The sequence below is a fragment of the Dreissena polymorpha genome, chromosome 4 (assembly GCF_020536995.1).
Source record: "Dreissena polymorpha isolate Duluth1 chromosome 4, UMN_Dpol_1.0, whole genome shotgun sequence".
Classification (NCBI taxonomy): domain Eukaryota; kingdom Metazoa; phylum Mollusca; class Bivalvia; order Myida; family Dreissenidae; genus Dreissena; species Dreissena polymorpha.
This window is the reverse complement of record NC_068358.1, coordinates 40,725,737-40,744,068: the sequence shown is the minus strand read 5'-3', so window position 1 is coordinate 40,744,068 and position 18,332 is coordinate 40,725,737. Positions and strand designations below refer to the sequence as shown.

General features: G+C 35.7%; 1 protein-coding gene across 1 annotated transcript; it reads right to left on the bottom strand.

Annotated features, from left to right (window-relative positions):
• Window positions 1–1,049: 1,049 nt before the first annotated feature.
• Window positions 1,050–16,692, bottom strand: LOC127879072 (G kinase-anchoring protein 1-like). Its single transcript, XM_052425668.1, has 10 exons — window positions 16,444–16,692; window positions 14,041–14,166; window positions 13,649–13,726; window positions 11,776–11,929; window positions 10,906–11,036; window positions 8,507–8,608; window positions 6,859–6,922; window positions 5,852–5,922; window positions 3,589–3,666; window positions 1,050–1,698 (listed from the first exon to the last, which is right to left on the bottom strand). Exons 1-10 carry the CDS (start codon window positions 16,609–16,611, stop codon window positions 1,681–1,683), a joined length of 990 nt encoding a protein of 329 aa, XP_052281628.1. The 5' UTR covers window positions 16,612–16,692; the 3' UTR covers window positions 1,050–1,680.
• Between the last annotated feature and the right edge of the window lie 1,640 nt (window positions 16,693–18,332).

Sequence of the window (18,332 nt, the reverse complement as noted above, 5' to 3'; positions counted from 1 at the left end):
ATGAAAAATAAAAATTATCTCCACTTAAAGCTTCCTAATTATATATATATATATATAATCTTTGTCAAAAATCGATGGACCAGAACGAATTTTACACTTCATCTGTAGGTTAGGCAGTTAGACTCCCAAACCAAAAAACAGGTCAATATCCTATTGCCTAAAAAACTTCCGCTGAGACAATTCAACTGCTATATGCCACCCTACCGGAGCATAAAAACTGCACTTGATTTTTTATGCAATAAACAAAACATACAAATAATTAAAGACAAACTTCCTAGTCTTATGTTTCCAATCACAAGCACAAACTATTATTCATTTAAGCATATCCAATCCACCATATCAATGATAGTATTTTGAAACACTTCCAAGAATTCATCTGAAACCGCATCATGTGTATTCCTATTTTCAAACTAGGGCAAGTATTCACAAAGCTCGGGGTTGTGAGGAGATATTAAAAGTAAGTTTTCATAAATTGTCACAGATTCACAAAACAAAACATGTAGCATGTTGATTCATGTAAAATAACACTCATTAGTAAATGTTGTTGTTTTTTACAAATATTAGTAAGTTTATTGAACACCATCAATCGAAATTGGAAAAATAATGCTTTTGCAACCTATTTTGGATAATTAGGAAAATAATTATGTGTATTACTAAATAAGTGTTTAAGAAACACTGCTTTTATTGAAAGCCCGAGTTATACACTTGTAACAAATAAGCTATAGCACTGAAAGATCATGGGTTCAAATCAAATGAAGGCAAACTTTTTATTGACATTCCTTTCTTGCCATGATATTTATTTCAGACTACTGAAAATATTAAAGTTTGCTTTGTAAAATTTAATGACATTTAAAAAAAAAAGAAGATAGTCTGTCAACACGTCCTTTAAGGAATTTCACAAATTAAATTATTTCCCCTGCCTTTAATCTTTATGGGCTTTGTAAATACTAGCCAAGGTTTGGGAAACAAAAATACTACGTGCTTACTTATAACGAACATACTTGTTGAATCCACGTTTTCTCTTGGGAATTTAACAAGAACAACAACAGTAAATCTTTAATTTTATTTCAATGTGTCTTTGACAGAGCAAAAAGTTATAAAAATAAACTGATCAATTGTAAACAAAATCTCTAATCTCTTGTTTTGCGAACATATAACATGAACACACAGTTTTTCAAATTGGTACTCTTCTGATTTGTTCCCGTTTACAATCAGCACAAATAACTGTTAAATTAAAAAAACAACTACTGGAACAGTCACATTCTGTGTTGCATAAGATAATTTGCACTTAAAAATGCCTGAAACAAATCTGTGAACATTGTTTTTGAATGTTTGAGGCACATTCTGTAGCTACTCTGGCACTGTTTGAGCCTCAATCTGGGAAAACAAGGCTAAAGTCACGTGCTTTAAGTGTTGCTCCAAGTTAGCTTGATGCATTCAGCACAGGCTAATTAAGGACGATACTTTTCAATTTTATTGGATTTTTTGTTTGAAGGAAGTCTCCTCCTTGAAGAAAACCAAGCTTAGGCGGAAAGTGTTGTCCCTGAAAGCCTATGTAGACTGCACAGGCTAATCTGGGACAACAATTAAAGCACATGCATTAAACCCCGTTTTCCCAGAAAAAGGCTTCTTTGATACCACATTTCTACACAGGTCAACTGATGCTTGTCAGACGGCCGGTCACTTGTGTTTGCCTCCCTGAAAAACATGTACAGGTAATCATGGAATATTTCTGTGTTTTTTTATTCAAATATTAATAGAAAAGCTACATGAATCTATTAAAGGCTACATGAATATATTAAAGTATTTTTTTAATTAATAACAAATAAGACAAACAATAAACATACATCGCCAACTGAATGTAATAAGTCATGTAACTGACGTTTTTATGCATTTTTACTTTTTTTACATTTTTGTGTTTATTAAGGTGACATACATCAATTGATAAAATATTAAGTCAACCTTTTTGGTAAAAATAATGTTTTTATCAAATTTTTGAAATTGACAAAACAAAGGCATGTCATTTTCTGAATGTAAAAAGTAGCGTAAGTGACATTTTGTTAAATTTTCACGAGAAGCAAAAAGATGTTTTATTAAAATAATAAACATTTTTCCGTATTCAAATTTTCTGATTAGTATTATAAAAACACTTGAAAAACGAAACAAAACTCCAAATTGATATGTCTTTTTTAAAACAATCAAAAATTAAGAAAGGAGCAGTTATCATAATTTCAACACTGAAATATTTTGAGCGCAAAAAATAACGTAAGTGCTCTTACTGTATTTTGGAAAATGTCTAAAATTTCCTTTCATGAACAATTCACAAAATGTCAGTTACCCTAGTTATTACATTCAGTATTTTTAGTCAATAGCCAAATGCAGCTTTATATAATAATTTAAGATTAGGCGGTAATAGTTAACAAAAATTGGTATGGAAATGGACAGAAAGAGTAGGATATTAAACGACTTAATGAAATCATTAACTTAAAATTAGGCCTTGAGAAAGTTTTCTATGAAATTAAATAATGAGAACTTTAGAAACTCAAAACCAAAAAATTCATGAAAAAAGTCTTATTTAGAACTTTAAAAGAGCGAATTTAAGTTGCAGTAAACCGTTTAGTTGCTTTAAACCATATACATAACCATATATTTTTTTAAACTTAAATTGCCCAATACTTTTTAAATTTTTATATATCTTTGTGATCAAAAGACCACATTAGCAAGATTGCAAGTTGATCCTTTGTGCAAATTTATGTTGAAAAAACATGCAAATAAAATTAAAGGCTGGGCAAGTAAACCTAGTAATTAAAGGCTTGACAAGTAAACCTAGTAATTAAAGGCTTGACAAGTAAACCTAGTAATTAAAGGCTTGGCAAGTAAACCTAGTAATTAAAGGCTGAACAAGTAAACCTAGTAATTAAAGGCTGGACAAGTAAACCTAGTAATTAAAGGCTGGACAAGTAAACCTAGTAATTAAAGGCTGGACAAGTAAACCTAGTAATTAAAGGCTGGACAAGTAAACCTAGTAATTAAAGGCTGGACAAGTAAACCTAGTAATTAAAGGCTGGACAAGTAAACCTTGTAATTAAAGGCTGGACAAGTAAACCTAGTAATTAAAGGCTGAACAAGTAAACCTAGTAATTAAAGGCTGGACAAGTAAACCTAGTAATTAAAGGCTGGACAAGTAAACCTAGTAATTAAAGGCTGAACAAGTAAACCTAGTAATTAAAGGCTGGACAAGTAAACCTAGTAATTAAAGGCTGGACAAGTAAACCTAGTAATTAAAGGCTGAACAAGTAAACGTAGTTTTACACAATCTTACTCATAATCTGTGTAAGAAATATGCACAAAGTTAAATTTCTACTTGTTGAACCTTTGAGCAAGCGATGTGCTTGCTGACTTGCAATACATTCACTTGATACACCGGTAACGATGACTTGTTTTCATTTTGAAATCTCTACATGCACGACAAAGTTATGCGCCAGACATGAAAATGGTCCCCTTCCAACACAATTACAAAGACTAGACAGTTAATAACTTAATATATGCTGTTTGATTTGTTTCATGATGGGGGATAACAAATATTACCTTCACTTTGTCAAGCTCTGACTTTAAGGCATGCACTTTAGAGCGCTCTTTTTCCAATTCAGCATTTAGACCTGAAACCTGAAATATAAACACCAAAGTTGTATGCACTGAAAAAACACTAAAATTGAGGATTAAATACATTAAAGCTTCAGTAACAATGGAAGGAATACATGTTTATCATTTTCTTTAATACATGTTTATCATGTTCTTTATAAATATGTAACAAGCAAATTCGTTGAATTGATATCCCCCGCCAATATGCTTCTGGACAAAAAAGTGTTATATTTGACACTAAAAAAGCATTTTTTCAAGATACAAAGGTCCATAACTCCGTTATTAACAGATGGTGTACAATGCCATTTGGCGTGCATCATCTTCTTTTATATATATTTACTAATAACAAGTTTCAATGAAATCTGCCAAAGCACTTCCAAGATATGGCTCCGGACACACACAAAAAGCATTTTTTCAAGTTAAAAAGGGCCATAACTCCGTAATAAACAGATAGTGTACAATGCCATTTGGCCTGCATCATCCTGTTATCCTTGTATATACTCATACCAAGTTTCAATGAAATCCGCTAAAGCACTTCCAAGATATGGCTCCGGACGGACAGAAAGACGGACGGACGGATGGAAGAAAAAGGCCAAAACAATATCCCTCCGCCTATGGCGGGGGATACCAATAGTCCAAGTTCTCAGTAACAATGGAAGAAATATACATGTTTATCATTTTCTTTACAAATTTGCAGAAGTAATGGACTTTCTTTTTATCTCTGTATAAGAAATGAGAGCACTGACTTTACAATAATCCTAATGAAGTGAAACTGACAGTTTTATGTATGAAAGCCGGGACAGGTAGGTAGGGTTTGACCCAATCAATGTACCACCTGCAGTCATGATTCATTTTCAGGTACGGATACTGGATACAGTTAACATTGTTGTCTTACACATATTATTATAACATCAAACAATTTCACCACTTTTTGTACAAAGAAACACTTACTACATATAGGATAGTCAATGCCAGTTTGATTTACTTCTTAGAGTCCATTGTTCGTATTTTGCTTATTTTGCTTTTCGAGCAAAGCAGGAATCTAAGTGGATCACATATATTTGCATATTTATTTTGACCACAATGCCATTAGTAACCCCAGCATCTATAGTAACAGGTCACCTAACACTACTAGTGCCCCAAGTGCCAGTTGTGACTCCAATGCCCAAAGTGCCCCTTAGAACTTTAGTGAACCCAGTTTCATCAGGGCCACAATCAAACGTAGTGACCAAGAGGCAAGTTGTATGCTCAATTATAGCCACCAATTACAGTTGTGGCAAAAGGGTCGTAGAGGACTGCGCTAGTTGTCCCTCATCAACCAGAGTGCCCCAAGTTTCAGAAGTGTGCCTTTCTTCCATTGTTACCCCAAACCCTAAGTAAGTATTGACTATAATGACAGAAGTACCACCATCTACCAAAAGACTTAAATGTCATTAGTAACCCAAAAGGCCATTTCGACGATAATACAAGAAAAAAATATAAAAACAAATGACCCTCATCACCAACAAGAGATGTGTTTGTCAGAAACAGAACGCCCCCTATTGCCCCTGCTTTGAAGCCATATATTTGACCTTTGATCTTGGAGGATGACCTTGACCTTTCACCCCTCAAAATGTGCAGCTCCATGAGATACACATACATGCCAAATATCAAGTTACTATCTTCGAAATTGCAAAAGTTATGACCAAGGTTAAAGTTTTGGGACACGCACAGTGAATGAATGAATAAATGACAGACAGACAGGCCAAAACAATATACCCCCGATCATTCGATCCGGGGGCAGAAAAAGATCCAAATGTCAGTAATGACTTAAAAGGCCATTGACTCCAATGCCAGAAAAGCCCAAATAAATCTAAATGACCCCAGCATCAGAAGTGGCCCTATCATCCATAATGTTCTTAACTCCAGCAGTGCACCCATAAATCTAAAAGCTTCCAGTATCAGCAAATACCCAGCCATAGTCTTCTTAACTCAAGCAGTGCCCCACATCAACCCATCAGAATTGACCCCAGCAAAGTTTGTGTAATTAACACCTGTCATGCCACCACAGTTACCATTAGTGCTTGCAGTGACCCATTAAGTACAGGTCACCCCAGCATCAGCAGTTCCCCACGCATCTATAGTGTACTTTCCCAGCAGTGCCTTAAGCCCCCCCAGTGGCCCCTCCCAGTGACCTAAATCAAGCACAATGAACCCAGTGTCCCCGTACCTGGTCTGTCAGCTCATCTTTCACCTCTGTGAGCTCCTGTACCTGGGCCAATACCTCAGCCTTGTCCTTCACTGAAACACACGCACACAGAACATGGCGAGCACAGTCACTATGCGCCCCAGATTTAGTTTAAATCTATTTATTTCAGCTCTATTGCATCAAACTAAGACTTAATGAAACCCTCTAAAGTCTGTTTCATGGGAACAAAATTACTTGGTGTCTTTGGGAGGATATCTTTACAAGGCTTCCACAGTGGAGATCAAACCCGTGACCAACTATATGCAAGACAGACACTACATCCACTACACCACATCCCTAACTTCAAAATGCACCTTAGAACAGTCGTGTCAAAGAGTTTCATTAAAATTTCAAGTTAAACTTGCAAGTTTTTTTACTGAAACTGAAAACCAGCAAAAAGACTAGGAAATGTATTTAATTTGTAGACCGTGTTTTGATAACCTGATCACAATTTTTACTGGGTTATCTCGAAATGTCACTATATACACTAACTGCTTACTTCAGGAAATGTGACTATAATCACTTACTGCTTACTTGAGGAAATGTGACTATAAACACTTACTGCTTACTTCAGGAAATGTGTCTATGAACGCTAACTGCTTACTTCAGGAAATGTGACTATAAACACTTAATGCTTACTTCAGGAAATGTGACTATAAACACTTACTGCTAACTTCAGGAAATGTGAATATTTACACTAACTGCTTACTTCATGAAATAATATAACTATATACACTTACTGCTTACTTCATGAAATATGACTATAAACACTTACTGCTTACTTCAGGAAATGTGACTATAAACATTAACTGCTTACTTCAGGAAATGTGACTATAAACACTAACTGCTTACTTCAGGAAATGTGACTATATACACTAACTGCTTACTTCAGGAAATGTGACTATATACACTAACTGCTTACTTCAGGAAATGTGACTATATACACTAACTGCTTACTTCAGAACTGTGACTATATAAAAAATGCTTACTTTCACCCTGAGCAAGAATCACACACAACTGCTTGTTTCTCTTCTTCACTTGCTGTAGCTCATCCTGAAACAGAGAACTAAACCATTTGGCATTGTAATGTTGACTTTATAGTTTAATTATAGCAGGGTGACTTATATTCCGATATTCCTCTGCTTCTTTCGTAAAGTATGCATATTTGATGACGTAGTACAAACAACACAATATCCTTGTAAACAAAGAAAGAGAACATGAGTTCGGTAAGATATTTTTGTTTTCTTATGACTGGCCTCTTCACCATTGACCTGCTCACGTGATACACAATGTCTTGTGCCGACCAATCAACATTTGTTATCGGAAAACCGGCTCGGAATCGCTCAGCATGATTGACTAAACTGTGATGTAAATAAACTGATATTTAAATATTAAAGAATCTGTAATAATTACGGATTGTCACCTTTTATGGGCCTTTTAACATGTGCACCAAAACCAAAGTACAATTACAACAATATTATGTATTATGTCCTCTCCTGCAAATCACTGAACTTTCCATCAACACTTCAAAACAGGCCACCTAATCTTTCTAAGTACTAACAAGAGATGTGTTTGTCAGAAACACAATGCCCCCTAATGCGTGACTTTGAAGCAATATATTTGACCTTGAAGGATGACCTTGACCTTTCACCACTCAAAATGTGTAGCTCCATGAGATACACATGCATGCCAAATATCAAGTTATCTTCAATAATGCAAAAAGTATGACCAAGGTTAAAGTTTTAGGACAGAATGACAGAGTGACAGACAGACAGGTCAAAAACAATATACCCCCGATCATCCGAGAAAGACTAAGAAAATAACCTAGGCATGCATTCGTTAAATTTAATTACTTCCTTGAGCCTCAGGCTGGTTCATTTTTATGTCTTTTCCATTTAAATGTTTAAAACAAGTCATTACATTTACTGCTAAGATAAACAAGAGCACCGCATAACGGATGCAGTTTTGAATAAATGAAAGCTTGTCAGATTTTTGTTTTTTAGAGGTCACAGTGACCTTGACCTTTGACCTAGTGACCTAAAAATGGGTGTGGCGTGTTGAAGTCATCAAGGTGCATCTACATATGAAGTTTCAAAGTTGTAGGTGGAAGCACTTTGATTTTAGAGCCAATGTTAAGGTTTTATCACGGCAGACGCCGGACAACAAGCTGGCTATGACAATACCTCGGGTTTTCTCAGAAAACAGCCAAGCTAATAAAAATTAAAACATAAGAAAACAAGAGATGTGTTTTGTCAGAAACACAATGCCCCCTATTGCGCCGCTTTCAATAAAATTTCAATATATCATTTGGCAGGTTTAGAAATTATCTCCCTTTTAAAGCTGATTACTTCCCTTGGATTGTATTTTTTGAATTAAGACCTTGAAGGATGACCTTGACCTTTCACCACTTAAAATGTGCAGCTTCATGAGATACACATGCATGCCAAATATCAAGTTGCTTTCTTCAATATTGCAAAAGTTATGACCAATGTTTAAGTTTTCGGACGGACAGACAGACTTACGGACAGTCCGATCACTATATGCCCTCCTTCGGGGGCATAAAAAAGAAGTAAAAGACCTGAAATTTTAACTTAAGTTAAGATTTTCCTAAGAAGTTTTGAGAATAGTAGCCCTGACCTCCTGTTTCTTCATGGTAGCTCGTAGAAACTGTATCTCCTTCTCCATCTTTGTGATCTGTTCCTGGTACTTGGCTGTCACCACTGACTCGGCAGCATATTGCTGGGTACAAACAATCAAAAACACAATTGAGCTTCCCTCTAGAAAAACTGGGCTTAATGCATGTGCTAAAATCCAATGAAAAATCCATAAAAGCCGGATATGTTGTCCCTGATTAGCCAGCCCGATTTCCATTATAGCCCTGTTTTCTCTTTTTTAAATTGATGGGTCATCAGTTATGACATGAATTGTTTAAATATAACCATTATGCTATTATATTTAAAATTTCCACTCGCCCTGAATTGCATTTCCTTAGCTCTAAACTACTGGTATCAGGTTTTTTATTCAAGAGAAGACTAGGTTATTGCTAGGGATGGCATCAAATACCTATATCGGTATTTGGATATTCGCAAATCCATTCAATCAAATATTCGAATATTCACATAAAACAGCTGGATTGATTTAGGCGAAATATATCAGAAAAGAGTGAAACTTGTTCTGTGTTAACTTCCATTGTTTTGTAAGTTATATCCGTTTGCTGAATACGAGGATGTTTATTAACATTGCTATAAAATAATTGTATCGCTGTCCGCAAATACTATGACCGATACTGTAATCGGGCACAAATAGAAGGAAAAACATCATGATCATGTCATAGAATCTTATTTTTATTTGAAATTTTAAAATAACGATATCATGTATGTTTATAAAAAGAAACATATCAATAAGTCATGCAAAGTACATCACAAAGCCTTTTGGTGGTGACAGCGCTTTTTTAATGCGATTTATGCTTCAGTGTCGTCCTGGCTCAAGGTCACATAGTTCTTGTTGAGGAAAATAATCTTGTCCAGAGTGTGAGTATTGCATTGCACAATTTGAGTAATTCACACATTATAATGGCTGTTCAAACTGTGATCACAGAAACTTAATTATTATTCGCCAGTCAATTGAAGCTGTTAATTGGAACCCCATTGACAAACAAGTGAAACAACAGTTCAGGGCCTTTCTTAGAGTGTGTATATTGCAATGCGCAATTAACGCTGATATGGGCAACGTTATCAATTTGACAGGAAGAACGTCACATCAAACATGGTAATCCCAAGTGATTTTGGCTGCCATTTAGTAAGCGGCTCGCAGTTCATTAAATATTAGGAAAATTATGTTTGAAAAAAATGCGAATACGCGAATATCAATTCTGTTATTCAAATATTCAATATTCGAATAATTTTGCCATCCCTAGTTATTACTCTGTTATTACTTGACTGAACAATTTACAGTTTTGTGTTGCTACATTATTGTAAACAAGGGCTGTTTGAAAAACATGCATGCCCCCCATATGGGCTGTCCGTTGTAGTGGCAGCCATTGTGTGAATACGATTTTTGTCACTGTGACCTTGACCTTTGACCTAGTGACCTGAAAATCAATAGGGGTCATCTGCGAGTCACGATCAATGTACCTAAGCAGTGTCATGATCCTAAGCAAAAGCGTTCTTGATTTATCATCCGAAAATCCTTTTACTATTTCGGGTCACCGTGACCTTGACCTTTGACCTTGTGACCTCAAAATCAATAGGGGTCATCTGCGAGTCATGATCAATCTACCCATGAAGTTTCATGATCCTAGGCGTATGCGTTCTTGAGTTATCATCCGGAAACCATTTTACTATTTCGGGTCACCCTGACCTTGACTTTTGACCTAGTGACCTCAAAATCAATAGGGGCATCTGCAAGTCATGATCAATCTACCCATGAAGTTTCATGATCCTAGGCATATGCGTTCTTGAGTTACCATTCAAAAACCATTTTTACTATTTCTGGTCACCGTGACCTTGACCTTTGACCTAGTGACCTCAAAATCAATAGGGGTCATCTGCGAGTCATGATCAATGTACCTATGAAGTTTCATGATGCTAGGCCCAAGCGTTCTTGAGTTATCGTCTGACAACCACCTGGTGGACGGACCAACAGACCGACCTACATGAGCAAAGCAATATACCCCCTCTTCTTCGAAGGGGGGCATAAATATCATCTTTAACTCGTGAAATAAAGAGGCTTAAAACAGTTATCTGTTCTAATAGGAAAAGTCAAGAAATCTAGGCCTGAAGACTGACAGCAAAACATAGATTAAAGTTGAACATCTAGAAAAAATGATGTACTTGTAAGTATTTAGATTTGTGAACATACACACAGTGTGATATAGGGGGCTTTGTAACATGCTAAAGCTATCAAGCATACCAAAAGAACAATAGAGATGCTTGACCAAACAAATAACATTGATGACTAATAACTTATCCCATGGGTTGCAAGTGTAAAAAGAGTTATAAAAGAGTTTAAATAATTGATACTTGTATCTTACACACCTTCTTGTACTCTTCTTGCATCTTTTCTTGTCGGATTATTCTATCAACATCATTCTCAACTGTTTCAAAGAACTGCCTCTCTGCATTGGTTGATGAAACTTTGTTAGTATGCAGCTTAACATGCCCATGATCTGAAAAAATAATAAGAAAGCACTCAAGTTTATTAAAAACAAATTGAATTTGCATGTATACAATCATTATAATGTCTATCATGAATTGATTTACATCTTTTTATAGCACTATGTATCTGGCCCTATATAATCCTGTAGTTAAGTTCATGATAAATGGGTAGAACCCATACATGCTTAAGAGTTTTAGGGGAAGATCTTGACAACCTTCCCAGACAGGGGCAAGAACTCGGAACGTACAAATCATTAGGTGGACACCAAATGAGCAGCTCCATGCAAAAATGGATCTTATGTGATTCGTTTAGTGTAGCTCCAGACCAGCCTGCACATTCACTAAGTCTGGTCAGGGGTTAAGCTCTGCGCTTTAAAGTTATGACAGTTTTTGTGATCTCATTTTCCCTAGAAAACATGTACTGACTTAGGTATAGAAATTAGATGTTGCCCATTGATTGAAGTCCGAGGAAGAAAATTTCAAAAATTGGAAGTCTGTCTTGTCAAGTACCTTTTTTAAAAGCAGGAAACAATAATGACTACCTCTCTATCAGAATTTAACTCAAGCATGAGGAATCAATAATAAGGGTATGGAATCAATAATATTAGGCTAATTGAAACACGTCTTTTCAAACCATTATTAAATGCTGATGAAATTTGTAGATCCTGGGCAGAGACCAGAAGAAGATTCAAATACTAGCCACATATAACATACAATTGCACCATATATTTCCCTAATTCATATACTGACTGTCAGTTGATGTAGTGGGTTCCTGTTGCTGTTTGTTGAACTCATCTAGGGACATGGCCACAGGCTTGTCCTTCTTCTTTTTCGTCTTCCCTGATTTCTTTTCACTGTCCCCTGACCCCTGTTCCTCAGACTTGGTTCCCTGTGATGATTTAACCTGAAAATGTCACACCCATGCTATGTATATTTCATGATCAAATGTTACCCAATTTTAAAACACAAGTCGAGACCTGTATCTAATCAGAATGTTGCTTCTAATAAGGCATGTGAAGTTGTGATAAAGTAGTTTTGTTAACAGATATTGGCAATTGACAAATTGAAGATTCATCAACAAATGTAATTAAAATATCATAATTTCATATAGAAATTTAGCACACTATAGTAACATCTCTTGATTAGTAATAGATGATGAACATAAAACAATATGGAAAACATAAGAGACAACTTGATTCACATGCAATACCCTGAGAATCTTTATCCAATGTTCAATTTCCAGACAAGAACAATTGATTTCACGCTTTTTTAAACCATGAATACAAAGATTAAACCCTGTTACATACTACTGACATTTTCACAGAGCATGAATGTTTGTACCAACTTAATTGTTCAAGCTTTTTCACTAGTTCAAGACGCGGCCAATCAACTCATGTAGCAATGCTGCAGCTGCAAAGTCAACTGCAAGTGACGGTCAATTGGTCGTTGTCAGTTGAGGTACTACTTCAAAGTACCCAAGTTACCCTTGAGAATACTTCAAAGTACCCAGGGTACAGAAAATACTCGTATAGGCACATGGCCATACTATGGGGTACATTAAGAACTATTTTTTCGTGCCAGGATACTTTTTCGTATGCTTAAGAGTACATTGGTTAGTTTTGAGAGGTACCTGAGTACTACTTGAAAGAATCCTGTGTACTTCACAGAGCTCCAGATAAGGTTTTGGGAAATTCGTTACAACCAGATTTTCAAAAATAATTCTTAACTCTGAAATTTTATTCTTAACGTTACTACTAAGTTTTGGAAAATAATTCTTAACTTTTCTAAATGACCTAAAATAAATAATAATGGTTATTTTCATGCAAAAAATCAAAATAAACATACTAGCAACTTAATTTAAATGACTTCAACAGTGTCTATTCAGTATTATACAATTTTATTTTTCAAATACCTTCATATGCCCAAACTGTGCTTAGATTGCATGCCTTCTATGAATTTTTACATATTTCACAATTAAAACGGGTCTCCCCTACAATCTTTTCAACGATTGGCCACGGGAATTGTCCCTTCCACTCGTTCAATGTTTTTTTGTTTAAGTTTGGACCCGTCGTGTCGCGTTTTTTCTTTAGCTCTTCCGACTGTTTCGGCAACTGAACATACAACATCGTATAAGATCTTTTCTATAAAGTCTTTCTTACCATTCAACTTTGGCTCACTTTGCGTACAATATGTTAAAAGCTTCTTTTTGCACGCTTTGCAGTTTTTTAGGACACTCTCTGGGCGCCGCCATTGTTTTTTGACAGATAGACTGTACACGCCGCTTTTATTGGAAAAAATGCGCTTTGTTAAACAAACCCGATAACCATTTTATATAAGCACCGAAAAGATCTTTAATACGCGAAAAGAACTCAATAAAAATCGATACGAACCGATGTAAAAGTGATATTGGTAACTTGATTTTGTAATTCTTAATGGTACGACAAGATTTTAAAATAAATACGTAACGGACTTGAAAATAATTCGTAATTACAAAAATACGACCCTCATCTGGAGCTCTGCTTCATGTATACTGTATACTATAATGTAACCGAGGTATGGAAAATACTTTTAAGTAGAACCTTAGCAAACAATGCCCAATACAGCTCCAGTGACTTGTGCTCACCTGAGTCTTCTGCTCCACTTCCAGCCTGCTTAGCAACAAGGCCTGTTGGAGATCCTTCTCAAAGGTGTCTTGTGCATACTGTAAACAAGCATGGAGGTTTCACTGTGAAACAGTTTTTTTTATAAATTTGGACTCTGAGTTGCCTGTGACTGCTGGTTGTTATTTCATTTAGAGTACATGGTTTTAAATATGAAATAACAAAACTGGGGCCAAAATGTGTTGTAGTTGTTCTGGTTATAAAAGTGAATGATTCAGTTTGCATTAGGTTCTGTTTGGACAAGTTTTGTTACAATATTTGGGAGTAAAACTTTGAATCTACTGCATAAATGTATATCAGATACAATAATGTGACACTTGACACTCAAATGTGGTTGACATGAAGCCTTCATTACCTCACCGTCCATTTTTTGCCACTCATCCCACTGCTGTTCGGTTACTTTCTGTTTGCCGTTTGAGACAGGCTTGCTGGGGGCACTGTGGTGTCCTTTACCGGGTATGCCAAATGCAAGATTCCTCAGCTGCCAACAAAGGGTATTTTATGGCATTAAATTAAGAGAATTGTAACCAAAGGGTTTTGCAAAATTTTAATATACAAGATTTCCTTGTTTGAACACTTCTCAATTCGCTCTTATTTAACACATCAATAAAAGTAATAAGCTTCTTTAACTGTCTTTAAGAAACAAACCTTTAAATTAACTAATTACACTTCAACACCGTTATTTCGAAGTGGTTGGGACCGTTAAAAAACTGCGGATTAACGATAAAATAGAAATAAACATTTGACAGACGACTTCTTTGATTCTGTAATAATGAAAGATTGTGGAATTCGCATGGTTCGGTTACACGCTACTATTAATAATTGTTTTACTAAAAAAACGTAAACTAGTCAGATTGCAATAGATTTTATGTTTTCTCTAAGTACAGAGCATATTCAATATAATGAATATGCACTAATTATCAGAACATATAAAATATAACTAATAGCACAAATTATCAGACAATATAAAATATAACGAATAGCACAAATTGTCATACATGTAAATACAGATGAATACATTTTCGGAAATGAATTAAAATTTTCTGTAAATAAGACACTGTTGTAATTTTTAGTTTATGAACTCAATTTAGACTTGTCTGGTGTGTTGCTCTGCAAAGTCTACTTGTCAAATATTTCAACAGTTGCAATAATAAATATCAATTAAATGTTAGGTCCAATCAGTGTCTTTCCACACATCCAAATATGGGAGGGTGGACAGATTTGTATAAAAAGCCAGGTGCAGTGAGAAGCTGAAGAGAGTAGAATTGAATGTAGAGATGTAAAGATACAAGTAGTATGGGAGAGAGTTGGTGGCAGTTTGAGAGAGAATGGATTTTACCTAGCTTGTGAAGACAGTTAACAAATCAACGTTATTAGTGTATATATTTATTCTCGTAGTGTATAAATAAAATGTAGAGTGTATATAATGTGTTGTGAAGTTATGAACACTTTCACCCCTGAAACGTTGTAACAACGCGATGTCTCTCTGAACACTGGCCTTAGCAGCACTAAACTGGATGCGTGTAACATATTTCTCAAATTTGTCAAGGACATTGAAGAACTCACTTCCGCCAGTGTTTTGCTCGCAGAAGGTAGAGTTTATATAAGATGAATTTCATTGGACCACATTTACTCAGACCTAATGTGACACGTTTATTTGTTACTAAAGAATGCAAAACTATATAAATAGTAATTATTGGCTTTTGACGACATTATAAAATTAACACGCTACGCACAGACGACAAAGGTGTAATTATCAGCTTTTGACGCCCCATGCCCAGACAACAAAGGTGTGAAATTATCCTAAGCGTTTTGCAGCTTTGACTTCGGATTAAAGATTGATGATTAGGTGCGAATTATAGTGGTGGGACCGACAGAATCACTTCGAATTAACGATTTTTTCAGTTTAACGAAGTTCGGATTAACAATGAAATTTTACATTACACAAAGAAGAACCAAAAAAATACTTGGCAAAAAACGGTGACTTCGGATTATCGGTGTTCGAAATAACGGTATTGAAGTGTATGTAAACGTACAACCCTTAATCAAAATGATAATAACACACCGCCTTTCATAAAACACTCTACAAATAAAGTGCAATCAACATGCTGTTAAAAGATGATAGCGCCTGTAATACTTATATTATTAATAAGCTGTGAAAAATATTATCATTTCATTTACACTTATTCAGTTTGAATACTTGGCCATTTTAGATCAGGCAGAGTAGGACCAGGCATGAGTATTTGGGCTGATTTAGACCAGATAACATAATTATCATGTAACCAGCTAATCTATTTCACATTGCTCTAAGCCAATCTGAGAAGGTCATTTTGTAGGAGGTAAGATATAAAATTATCACTGATTTCCATTATGCTTATCTTTAAATCTTTCAAGATTGCAGTTGCATACATGTGATGATGTGTTGGTATTTGTTGCGGACACATTAAAATCGAAGCATTATTTTTTTTTATAGAACATATATCTGAAATAGATTTGATGCTAAGGTATTATTTTCTTTAAAAAACATAATTGCTTAACATGATTATACAAAGGCTGAGCAGTAGCAATGAAACTTTGCAATATGTAACAATTTTAAACTTGATAAAAACTAAAATTTGTTTTATTGTTAAGGTTCATGAGCCAAAAATACACCTGTAAAAATAATCAAATCTCTCTTTTGAAATTGTATATTTATAAACTGTCAATTTTTACATTTAATTCAAATAACTGTTTTAAAACAAAGTAAAATAATTGGAACCTCTTCATTCTCAGCTTGTTGACTTTTCTTTTTCTTATTTTTCTTCTTTTGTCCTGATTTTTGGTTGTTGGCGTTACCCTTGATGGACTTTTTAGAATCGTTATCAGAATCATCGTCTTCAACTTTCAGCAAAGCAAACCTGGACTGTTGAACCTTAATAGCAGCCATTTACGATATTGTTTAAATACTTTTGCAACGAATGTTGTGGTCGCCGACGTGAGTCTGTCAGAGTGTTGTCCCTTGCTCCGAATGTTGTCCCTTGTTTCCGGCAATATACGGAAATTACCGATAGCTTGGTCGTGATGTTAAAATCTATAATAAGCGGTTATTAAAAATACTGGAATCTACAAAAAATGTACTGAAATCTATGGGGCTGTCCATAAAGTATGTCACACTATTTTTGATCATTTTAACTCACCCCCGTCACACACTGTCACACATCTCTACGGAATACCGTTAGGCCATCGTGGTTACACATTAAAATTCAGAGGGCGAGAACGCGATAGTACGATGGCGACAATGCGACAATACAGAGACCTATACAAACAAACACCTATTTGTTTGTATAGGTCCCTGGACAATACGATGACGACAGTGCGACAATACGATGGCGACATGCGCTAGTACGATGGCGAGAACGCGGTAGTTCGATGACGACAATGCGACAATACGATGGCGACAGTGCGATATATATAGTCATATCGCACTGTCGCCATCGTATCATCGCATTGTCGCCATCGTACTATCGAATTGTCGCACTGTCGCCATCGTATTGTCGCATTGTCGCCATCGTACTATCGCGTTCTCGCCATATCGTACTTTCGCACTGTCGCCATCGTATTTTCGCACTGTCGTCATCGTATTGTCGCGCTGTCGTCATCGTATTATCGCGTTCTCGCATTGTCGCCATCGTACTATCGCACTGTCGCCATCGTATTGTCGCACTATCGTCATCGCACTGTCGCATTGTCGTCATCGTACTATCGAGTTCTCGCAATCGTACTATCGCATTGTCGCCATCGTATTTTCGCACTGTCGTCACCTTATTGTCGCATTGTCGCCATCGTACTTTCGCGTTCTGGCATTGTCGCCCTCTGGATTTTGATGTGTAACCACGATAGCCTAACGGTATTCCGTGCATCTCTGAACCCCACCTCCTTAAGGGACGTTTTTTTTTAACTATTGATGATGTTGAACATAGTTAATCATTGTTCAGCAAAAGTTGTTTTTATTATAGCTAGTATTTTTTATGTACGATATTTAGATTGATCTTAACAGACACCTATTAACGAACAACTTATTTATGTATTGTTTGATTGCACGGTACACGTTACTGATGGAAGTGTACCAGCAGAGCACTGCTTCAAAACGTAACATTCCACATTAACTGTGATTGTATAAGAATATATAGAACAGTACAATTACTGTAGTGGATTGAATCGCACAAGTTTATTAAGTGATATTGTAGAAAACAATGGAAAATGATGGAACGGGACAGAGCGGAGCGGCACGGGACGGAATAGAGCGGAACAGAACAGAACAAAAACATAATATAATTTTGTTTATTGATGACACATGTTTACGCTCAAACAGTGAGAGAATCGTGTGTTTGTTGATAAAATGCAGCAATTCAAACACTTATCTGAGACTTAGATTGTTTTACAATAGAAAAAACGCCGTCAAAATAAATATTAAGGGAATTGCCCTAAAATATTGCATGATGGCCAAATGATCACTTATATGACTCTCGGACCCCAGGTTGTTGGGTCGCAATCCTGAAACTTCTCGGACTCTAGATTCTTCGAACACCCTGAGAAAACATAAATACCGCCATCCACTATATATTACTTATTCAAAGAAACAACTTGTAAATGACTTTGTGTTCATAA